This window comes from Chelonoidis abingdonii, chromosome 4 (genome assembly GCF_003597395.2).
Source record: "Chelonoidis abingdonii isolate Lonesome George chromosome 4, CheloAbing_2.0, whole genome shotgun sequence".
NCBI lineage: Eukaryota > Metazoa > Chordata > Testudines > Testudinidae > Chelonoidis > Chelonoidis abingdonii.
This window is the reverse complement of record NC_133772.1, coordinates 35,804,796-35,816,431: the sequence shown is the minus strand read 5'-3', so window position 1 is coordinate 35,816,431 and position 11,636 is coordinate 35,804,796. Positions and strand designations below refer to the sequence as shown.

Sequence of the window (11,636 nt, the reverse complement as noted above, 5' to 3'; positions counted from 1 at the left end):
TCCTCTATAAGATAAATAGCATAATTTTAACAAAACAAACACACACAATTAAAGGTGAGCCCAAACCAAAGTCTAATTCCAAACAAACCCACGTTTGCAAAATTCATAACCAGAACTGAATATACAGCAGAAATTTTAGCAATTTTTAAAAAAATGCAAATCCAACACTTTATATTCTATTATAGCAACTATTAATCACATTAGTTCTTTATAAATAATATTTAAATTACAGTAGTGCCTAGAGTCCAGGGCAATATTGTGCTAGCCACTCTACAAATATATAACAAAGAGATACCCTGAAGACTAATTTACTATTATTCTCAATACTCAAAGAGGGGTGGGCTGGATTCTCATATTCAACCCCAAGGGAGACGGGAGTGTGGTGGGGAGACATAGGTACAATCCTCTAACCCCAGGGGACAGAAGATAGAAAACAGGGCAAGTGCAAAGAAGAGTAGCAACAACAGAAAAGGTTTTATTATTCGTGTTGTGCCTAGGAGCCGGAGTGATAGATTTGCATCCAGAATCTGCAGGGATCCAGACAAGAAATAACTAGTGCCCAGACTCCAGGAGGAGGTGTGTGGAGGAACTAGTAGATTGTGGTTTCTAAACACTGCCTGTGTTATCATTTGCAGAAGAAGAAAGGGAAGATTGGGACCCCAGTGGGATCATAAGCCTCAACCCTCTGTGTCTACGACTGGATTTTGAGCCTGCCCCATATGAGCGGGACATGGATTGTGACCCCCATCTCCTCCAGAGCACAGTGGGCTGCATTAGGGGCAGCTCTCCCATGTGTGGCTCACGATACTCCCTCTAGATGAAGGTACAATGTGCATTGGGACCAACTATCCCGGGATCACCCCCCCCTTCCCCCGACGGGGACGCGCAATGGGACACCCTGCGCCGGGGCTGGAGAGCGTGTCCGCCCCGTGCGTGGGGCAACAGGGTGTGCTCACGCCCCCGGGGCGATCAGGCTGCAGCCTCCTTCACCTTCCCCTCGCCCTGCAGCCAGCTCCCGCCTTTCCGCCTCCATCCCCCTCCCGGCTCCGCGCTGGGCCTGGGAGGGGTCACCGGGCGAGACCCGCCGCCGCGCGCCCTCGGAGGGACCGTTGGTGCCGAGGGAGAGGAAAGGGGCGGGGAGCGCCTGCGCGAGGGGCGGGCCAAGGGCCAAGGCGGGGCCTCAGCCCATTTCAGGCCTCGCGCGGGCTGGTCAAGGAGGGATGGGGGCCGGGGGAAGCCGCCGCGCGCAGAAGCAGGGCTGCGTCCGAGTCCCTCCCAGATCCCGCGTGGCCGCCCCAGCAGCGCCTGGGAGGACAGAGGGGAAGGGACTCTGCACCACGCCGCCTCCGGCCCAGCCTAGACACGGCCATTTTGAGTTGGTCCGTGCGTTCCCCTCATGGGGATAGTGCTCAGCAGCGTGGACTCATGCGTTGCGGGCACGGGGACTTCAGAATAATGGAAGGAGAGGTTGGGGTAAGGAAACAAAGCTGGAGGCCGAAGGAGAAAACCACCAAGGTGTCGTTTGATACCCTCTAAGTTCTGTTTGATCTATCGCCTGGGGCCATGCTGCCCTCTAGTGCCCACCTTTTTATTCTTACGACCGTATCAGTTCCCGACTTCCAAGCGCTTCGCGTGAACTAGCGTTGTTGTGCCCGGCAGCCTGAGTCTTTTTTGGTGTTTAAAAATAGAGTTAAAATAAGCACCGCGCCATAGCTGTAGGCGCTGCTGCAGACATTATAAATGTAGTTAAATGAACTCCCGCATTCACTCCTTCGAGCAATTCTATTCTAATAGACTTTAACAGCGTGTGGATTTAAATTACAGGTCCGTGGAAGGTTACCACCTTTGAAATGCAAAAAACCTGTTCCCGCCCACCCCCGCCAAGGCAAGCCCACAGTACCGCCAACCCCCAGTCACAAGGCATCTTCCCCCCTCCCCCAGCCACTTACCGTATCTATAGAGATAACATATAAATAAGATTAGTAATGTGTCTCCTCTCACTCTCTGACAGAAACCTCTCACACTTGGGCATACAGTTGGGTTACCCGCTTTCTAAACGTACAAAATTTAACACCCTTACCCTACCCACTCCATCCCCCTCCTCCGCTCACTTTCACCAGGCTGGGGCAGGGGTGCAGGAGGGGGGCAGGATTCTGGCTGGGAGTGCAGGCTGAGGGGTTCAAGATGTGGGAGGGGGCTCTGGGCTGGGGCAGAGGGTTGGGGTGCAGGAGCGGGTTCAGGGTATGAGTTCTGGTTAGGCAGTGCTTACCTGAGGCAGCTCCTGAAAGCAACCAGCATAGCTGGCTCTTAGGTGGAGAGTCCAGGGGACTCAGCGTGCTATCCATACCCGCAGAAGCCACCCTCAGCCAATGGGAGCTGCGGAGCCAGTGCTCAGGGCAGGGACAGCACGCAGCGCTCCCATAACCACCTGTGCCTAGGAGTCGGACATGCCGGCCACTTCCAGGAGCCATGTGGAGTCAGGGAGCCTGCCTTAGCCCTGTTGCACGGCCGACCAGATTTTTGTGGGCTGGGCAGTGATGCTGACTGGAGCCACCAGGGTCCATTTTTGACTGGGCATTCTGGTTGAAAACCAGATGCCTGGCAACCCTAGCATACAGCTGCTGTATTTTCAACAGTTTTGACCAGTTATTGCTTAAACTGTGGAAGTGGGAACACTGCAGCATCTTTAGCTGGACACAAACTTTTAACTTTAGATATCCCAGTGTATTATGATAATTATGCAAATCTTTAGACCCACAAAAAACAACTTTGGTAGATTAAATTATTTTTTCTGGCAACTGGCCAATTCTTTAAAAAAAAAAAAACACGCTGCTCAAATACTGGCAAGGTGGTAACCCTAGGTCAATGAGCTGAAACATGGGAGCAAAGGGTAAGGAAGAAGACTCCAAAAGGATGAGTGATAATTGTGAAACCCTTAATTTTTATTTTTCAGAGTTAGAAAGGCAGAACAAATATAATTAAACAAATTAGAAGTGTTAGATGTAAATAACTGATGAAACCATGGTACAAGTGGAATAAATGAGCATGATAAAACCAGTGTAAATTAGTAAATCTGATATAGGAAATCAATATAGTACAAAGCATAATAAGTTAGGAACTTTTTTAAACTTGTAGGGCTAAAGTCAGAAACCCTAATCCTTATTCCCACCAAAAACAAAAAACCCCCGAAAACTTTAAAAATAGTTAGGGCCAATCACCAGGTAAGTGTTAACACCTAAATATTAAGTGTCTCAAATCACACCAAAAAGCTAAATATTAGAAATTCTGGAAATGCACAATTGAGTTGTCCAGCCAATTCCTCAGTGCCATGTAATAACTGATTTACTATAATTCCTACCAGATTCTATTGCCTACTCAACCTTTGCTTTGTCCTCCTTAAATCATTGGTTGAGAATCAACCAAGAATTTTTCTAAATATATACACAATATTTTAACTTGGCCATGCTTCTTAGTATTGTGTGTACCACACTAAAAATTATAGGTAAACTGTCATTTTCATACAACTTATGCAAACAAAAGTGAGCAATTTCACTGTGTACATAATGTAGACGATAGAAAGATTAAAAAACTTTTAATTGATAACCTACATTCACTGTGCATTTAAGATTTACATCCAAAAGAGCACATTTTTATTTACATGCAGTTGACATTCTAAGATAAATGAAATACAAACTATGTTTAGAAATTATCTGCTCCAAATAAAAAATACATAAGACTTATCCTTTTCAACATATACAATAAAAACAAACTCTTCCTGTGCCAATTATATTTACACTCTCTTAAGGAATGTAAAATTGCATTGATAACTGCACTACCTACAATTACATATGAAACATTTAAAACCTGAGAGTCAAACCTAAATATTTTCTTAATAAAAAATTCTCCTACAAAAGCTAATATGTCAATGTTAATACAGATTGGTCAGTGGTCATTATAAATAGTGCATGATTTCTGCAGCTCCAAAAGGACAATTCACTGTGAAGTTGCTGCAATAGTCTGATTAGATGCCATGCCTGCCAATTGCAGTAAGGCTTATTTGATAATCTCTTTGCCTGCACACTATCTGACCCAATAAAAATCATCTGACTCACTTCTGTCCGGTTCCCGCATTACAATATTTACATGACTATGCATCTGTAATCTTCAGCAGGGCCTCTTCCCAAACTTGTGTATTGAATTCGTGTGAAACCCAGAGGGAAAAAAATTTACGTGGCAGAGTCAAAACAAGATAAGGGTCAGAAAATATTCATATTCTCAATCTAAAGATAAATTAGACATTTTCCTTTACAGGGCTGTTAATGTTGTTATAGCCCTGGAGCAGCAGTCATTTTTGTAATGACCACCGCTGTATATGTTACATGATCCTTTTATATACAGTTGCTTTGATAAGTACTTGCCACATTTTATGCTGCTTAGGCTTGTGTGATATAAAGACTGTCTAAAAGGAACACAACCTTGAATCCCAGGGAAGAGAGGCATCACAAAAAGCTACTTCATTTAATTTCATAGCAACCATGAACTGTGAAGGTTTCTTTACTCCGCTTTTAAAATTTCCATTATATACCTTTCTGAGTGGTACTGCTGTTTTTCCCCCCTCCCTCCGTCTCTCCCCATTTCCTTTCCTCATTAACTATGTGTTGATTCACCCTGACCCTACCCAGAGCCGCTCCAGGCAGAGACCAGAGAATGCTAGATTTCACCATTCTGGCATTACCATTTGGCTGTCTTAATCCTTTCCCTGTAAAGATGTTTGGAAATGTGGTGAGTGCTGCTTTAAGCATGAGGGTAGACAAGATGCAGTTCCTTATCTGCAGACAGTCTATGGACTGCCCAACAGGTTTGTATGTAGCTAATGGCTACATTCCCTGGAGTCCTGCAGAAAACATGCATGAGATGCAGCAGTTATCTTTGGTGACTTATACAGCAAAATGGTGTTTTTAGAAATGTGGTTCTGAAACAAAAGTTAGTTCATTGTCTCACCAGGACTGGTCTTTCATTAGATGGAAAAAGGGGCATTTCACATAGAGGCCCTCAGCCAAATTGTAATGTGTAAAAACATGAACTCATATCCTGTGTTTCACCTAAATAAATCAATTTGAGAATTAAATTTACAATCCCATTCCACTTGTTCAGCATAGAAAATTTATAGAAATAATTAAAAAAACAAGAATCCCACAGTGTAAGATTTCCCTGTATTTGAGACCCTCCATTTTTAAGGCATTGGCTCATACAACATGCAGGTATGTTCAGATGTTAACAGAATTTAGGATGTGGTAAACTATGCTTATAAAACAGAGGAAAATAGGTGATACCTGCCATTCTTTTATGTAATACAACTATTTTACCACCCACTGCAGCATTTACTTATTGCCAAGAAGCACAATATATTTTCAGTTAGTGCATTACAGTAGGTTATGTCAGGTTGTGATATATTTTCAATGCAAAGAAATACCTTTAAAAAGTGACAACTTAGATGAATAGCCACAGGTTTTGTCACTCAGACAGAAGCAGCAGACATACTAATTGATGTTTTGCTACTAGTATGTATGAAGTAAAATACTTTCTGCTGATTGAGGTTGACTTAATAAATTTTATCCACTCATTTATGAAATACAAGTAGACCCAGATTTTAAGTAAAAAGTTACTAAATGTACACAAAATTGAGACAGGCCTACAGTAGCTACAGTACACATGCCTTTCACATGATGTTGCCTTATACTATCCCTAGAATCACATAGGATGTCTAAAGTTATCCCTTATGGGAAGAAAATCTTCTGAGCTATTGCAAAGTGATAGGACATTTGAACCTCAGCCTAGGTGTTGAATCCTATTCACAGGTGATCACTGGAGGATTATGGCCCAAATGCCCCTCTAACCGTTGCGTAGTACATCTTGCTTTCATTCATTGATCAGTCAAGAGTTCTCACCGCAGTGGTAGGACACTGGCATTGATATTAGGGAATCACTTGGTAGAGTTCATACCAACGCCAAATAAAGCTATGGTGTCAACCATTGCTTGCTTGATGTTTTTTCCAAAACGATGAGAATCCTAAGAGAATAAAAAGACATAGAAAGAGTTGTAATGCAAAAACTGCCACCATTATCTTGTAGCCAAACTTATCTATTTCCTCCTTTCATTTTTTGTAATTCTGAAATTTATGGAATGAAGCAGTCATCTATTCATAGTGAAGCAGGAGAATGTGAAAATCTGAATAATTTTAATGCAGTATATAAGAGGGCTATCTCAGCCTAGATCCTTCTCCATATCTATTTACTTCCCTGTAAATGGAATTTAGCTGTATTTTAGTTTGAAATTAGATTAGTCTTTATGATAGGTTAAATTGAAAAATTTTCTCCCTCAGGAACAGCATTGACTTCTGCAGATTACTATTTCAAAGAGTGACATGTTTTTTAAAAAAAAGACTCAGCAGGAACCGACTTTCAAATGACAGCAAAATATAAGGAAATATAGATGACCTGGGAGAAATCTTTTAACATGAAGTCTCTGGTGACAATTGTGACACTACACCCCATATTCTTTATAGAAATATTGTTATAATATGATTATAGCATATCTAAGATGTATTTTATGCAAGATAGGTCTTGTGAGATCTCATTGGAAAGATTATGATTGACTGAATATGATTATCCTATTTGTATGCATGTACGATTTTTGTATCTAAAGTTAGGAATATTGACTATACATCTGTACTACAAAAGTATTTGCACCTGAGGAATGCCCACCAGACAGAATGCAATCAGTGTGGATGGACCATTATGGGAAAAACAATAGGTCTTTGAAGATGCTAATTTCCCACCTTCCTGGGATGCTACAAACAGCCTCAGACTCATGGCTGCTTTGACACTGCAGGGTCATGTGATCAAAGTCACATGGTGTTGGACTCCATAATAGAATACCAGTATTTTTCTACTGGGGGAGAGAGGGGGTAGGAGGAAGAGATCACACTGGAAAACAAAGGATTCCCACTATATGTAAAACTTAAGGCCGGAGAGTGACTTAATCAAGTTAATTCTTTACTGAATCCTCGCCCAGGATGACTGCTGGAAAAATAAGGGTATGTCTACACTGGCAAGTTTCTGCGCAACAAGTTATACCATTTTTATTAAAGTGCCGGAATTAAACTGCTATTGCGTGTCCATACTGTGCTCCTTATGACAATGGAGCGCATCCACATTAGCAGCTCTTGCAGCGGCAAAGAGAGTAGTGCATTGTGGTAGCTATCCCACTGTGCAACCGGCTGGAGGGTGTTGTGGGAAGGGTTTGCAATGCCTTGTGGGGCAGGCACAGCATCACATGATGGAGGCTTCCCAATCCCATTGTTCCATGGACATCCTAGTACATTGCCAGTTGCTTTTCAACTGAAGTGTGGGGGGGGGGGGCAGAGAGAGAGAGAGAGAGTGTGTGGTTGTGTGTGTAGGGTGGGAGGACAGACAGTGTGTTTTGGGGGACAGAGTGTCAACATGCTGTCTTTGAAGTTCAGACAATGGCAGGAAGCAACCAGTCCTGAGCCAGGGGAAGTGGGGAACGCTGACATCAGACCCACCTCCCTCCCTGGACTGTCTGCACAGCTCTCTCTCTCTCTCACACACACGCGCGCGCTCCTCTGTGTTCAACAGCATGAGCATTCCACATTAATGGTTTGCTCTGTGTCCTGGAAAAGATGAGCACAGCACACAATGGCTGTCAGAAATGGAGCTTTGAAAGGGGAGGGATGCACATCTCCAGGGCAGCCAAGTTCAAAACAATGAACAGAGCGGTCACTTGAGGGATTATGGGACACTTCCGGAGGCCAACTGATTACTTTCTGTGCTGTTATGTGTTTACATTGCCAATACAGCACTGGACCTTCTGTTCTGCAAGGCTTACAACGCTCATCGAGGTGGTTTTTTTGCAACGCTGCGACTGAAAAATATCTGCGCACTACGTGGCCTGGCAGTGTCTACACCTCGGGAATTACACTGCAGAAAACTGCTTTACTGTGCAGAAACTTGCCAATGTAGACAAGGCCTAAAACAGAGAAAGTAGAGGTCGGGAGGGACTGAGCCCAGGTTGGAAAAGTGTCTGGCCTGATGAAAGAAATACCTGGAGTTTTAATCTGCAAGCAAGAAACACTTGCCATCAAGAATCTCTGCAATCTGCTTAAAACAACATTTACGGTGAGAAATTACTGTTTGTAACCAATTTTTTTTAGCGTATTAAGCTTAGTTTGCATGTTTGTTTTATTTGCTCAGTAATCTGCTTTGATCTGTCTGCTATCCCTTATAATCTTTTGTACTTAATAAATTTGTTTTGTTCTCTCTAAAAACAGTTTTCAAAACTGGGGGGCAAAAAGCTGTGCATATCTTCCTCCATATTGAAGGAGGAAGCAATTTTCATGAGCTTACACTGCACAGTCCTCTGTGCAACGCAAGACGATGTAATTTTGAGTTTGCACTCCAGAGAGTGGTGTGCACTCGACTGCTGCACAATTCGCTAGCTGAGTCTTCCCATGCAGAGCTGATTTTAGTGTCTGGCTTTCTGCAGTTGGGTGTGTCCCTACTTGTGTGTGTGCTGGAGTAGGCTTGAGGGCCTGACTCAGGAGGACAGTGTAAGGGAGCCCAGGCTGCTGGAACAGGCAGGCAGACTCACTGGTACCCCAGTACATCAGGTGACACCTGGGACGGGGGGGGTAACCCATCACAAATACATTTTGTACTTGAGGTTGTGTTAGGATCTCTTATCTTTCTGGCACCAGATGGTTATGAAAACTATAGTAAATAATTGTGCAACAATGCTCTAGTCTATTAATAATAAACTCTGAACCAGACCAACTTTCCTTCTTGTAAGTTAAAGATCAATAACGAAAGGAAGGAATTAAGATTAAAAATAGGACCAAACAGTTAATAACACTGAACACAGTGCACACTGGATGTAGAAACAGTATTGAAGTCAAGGTCACTAATAAAAAGTGCTTCCTTCTTGGTATGGAACTCTGACTTCACTGATGAATAAGGCAAAAAACCGAAGCAACTAAAGGATGAATTTGCATGACGCAAGGACAACAATTTATGTCCTAATCCATTTATGAATAGGGAATAGTAGCACTGGAAGCATCGTTAAGATACTGTTGGGGGGGGGGGGAGAAAGCTCTAAGTAACTAGGCAATATGGCGTGGGGTCAGAAGTTTACATTCTCAGGCCTGCTAGCTAGCATGAGTACATGTGATCATTTATCATTTTCTTTTGTTCTTTTGTTCATGATATAAGATGTAATCGATCAAAGGGGGGGGCAGTAGTATGGGTTAAGGATATAGTTAATTAAAAGATCCGGTAGTTAATGAATTGTAAATGATGAATTGTAGCACTTGTGAACATCTCTGTAAACAAGTAAGGTATATAAGACATGGCAACAGATAGTGATTTGTGCATGATTTAAGATTTGTATCTCCTGCACCTTATTTGATTTCAAATAAAGAGATTCGCTCCTCCATTCCGGTGTGATAATCGGGGCTATGCACACCGGGCAAACGAACCCCAACTGTTGCCCCCTGCAACAATACCTTAAATTATTTATGAGATCAGTCCCAACAAGACAATGAGATCACCTATGTGGCTAAAATTCAGCAGGTTTATAGAAACACAGGAAAAAAAATAAAATCAATGACTGTGGCTCGACCTGTATCACAGTATAGTCCCACCTGATCCTAATGCAGGGATCGGCAACCTTTCAGAAGAGGTGTGCCAAGTCTCCATTTATTCATTTGGATTTAAGGTTTGGTGTGCCAGTAATACATTTTAATGTTTTTAGAAGGTCTCTTTCTATAAGTCTAAACTATATAACTAAACTATTGGTGTATGTAAAATAAATAAGTTTTTTAAAATGTTTAAGAAGCTTCATTTAAAATTACATTAAAATGCAGAGCCCCCCAGACCAGTGGCCAGGACCCGGGCAGCGTGAGTGCCACTGAAAAATCAGCTCGTGTACTGCCTTCGGCACGCGTGCCATAGATTGCCTACCCCTGTCCTAATGGATGACCCTCACTAAAAGCTTCAGAATATACTACACGTTTATTAAATCAACACAATAACTGGACAAGCTTCACATACTATAGTTAAGCTAGGAGATAACTTGTTTCAGAAAGAGATGGCATACATTCTGCACTGTCTTAAAGCTCCAATGCCTCCAATTAGTGGAAGGCCTGAAGAAAGATGTGCAGTATTAGTGAGAATCCACCAGTGGTGTTTACTGGATGGATGAGGACTCTCTTACATGAGTCCTGTGGCACTGCATGGAAGAGAAAAAGATCAGGCCACATATTTTCATGGTGTATGAAAGTCTTGATAAACTTGAATGGGGGCAGCTTCCATTGTTTATAAAGATATTCAACACATACAAGTGGAGAAAAACAGATTGACAGCAGATCTAAAAAAGTCAGCAGGAGTAACCACAGAGAAGCCACATACTACAGATTCAGATATGTTTTTAAAAATATGACTCAAGGGACATTTCACAAATGAATCTGCAAACGTAATCACTACTGAGCTGTGTAGGAAAGGTTAATAGAATTGTAATTTTACTTCACACTTACTGTCTCAGGACAAGAGAATTTGCTGGACACATGGAAATGGATGAGGTGTTCACCCACAAGAATGTAAGACACACCATAACCATCATCAGCAACCTGTGGAAAAAGTATTTAGCAACATGTTTAATACACTCATATATAACAGCACAATTCCTGTTCTATAACTAGGTATTAAAATAACTTCAAGTTTTCTCTAAAGCCAGGATTCTTGACCTTTTCTGAACCATGCTTCACCTTGGCAGTTTTTGGGGTTTTTTGTTTTTAAACTTGGAACCCGCCCCCCTCCCACCCTGCATCTCAGGTCACAACAGACAGCCAGGCCAAATTTGGCTCCTCACTTTCACTATAATTACTGTTAGTAAGCTTGAAGCAACTCTCTAAAAAGTTTGATATACCTCTCAGTTGATAACCTCTGCTGTAATGCAAAAATAAATTTTAATGTATGTTTAATGATGCTTCAGCTCAAATAATTACTGCTATTTAGAGGAACACAGAACACTTTAAATGGTCTGCCTTCAATGTTATCAGCACATGACCATCCAAGTGTCAAAATGCAGCTCCATGGGACAGACCCTATAATACACACAGAAAGGACTGTCCCATCTGTGCACCTCCTACTTATTAAATGTAATGCATCCTTCCTATACGTGGGGGCATCTCCCATTCTTGCTGAGCAGTCTGATACCCTAGTGTTCTTCCTTTATACTACAGGGTCGTGCACCGTAGACAGGAGTGGCGCCAGGGTTTTTGGTGCCCGGAGCCGCAGGACCAGCAGACCCTCCGCACGGACGCCTGCGGGAGGTCCACCGGAGCAGTCTGCCGCCCTTCCAAATCCTGGTGCTCTAGGTGACCGCCTAGGTCGCCTAAATGGAAGTGCCACCCCTGGCCGTAGAGCATTAAAAGAAGAATAGACAGGCCTGTAACTAGACCTGATCGGGAGAACAGAAGAGTGTGTTGTCTGCCGGGTGCTAAGATACAGGATGTGGACCTGAGGCTGAAAAGGATTCTAGCGGGAGCGGGAAAGAATCC

At 42.8% G+C, this 11,636-nt stretch overlaps 1 protein-coding gene across 4 annotated transcripts in view; it reads right to left on the bottom strand.

The window, feature by feature from the left end:
* Positions 1–2,921: 2,921 nt before the first annotated feature.
* CPT1A (carnitine palmitoyltransferase 1A) overlaps positions 2,922–11,636 on the bottom strand; it is a 67,797-nt gene continuing 59,082 nt past the window's right edge. For all 4 annotated transcript variants that reach the window (XM_075065049.1, XM_075065047.1, XM_075065050.1 and 1 more), the window contains 2 exons: positions 10,611–10,703; positions 2,922–6,070 (listed from right to left, as the gene is read on the bottom strand). In XM_075065049.1, the coding sequence (XP_074921150.1) occupies positions 5,984–6,070; positions 10,611–10,703 (180 nt within the window). In that variant the 3' untranslated portion in view covers positions 2,922–5,983. The remainder of the gene's footprint in view (positions 6,071–10,610; positions 10,704–11,636) is intronic.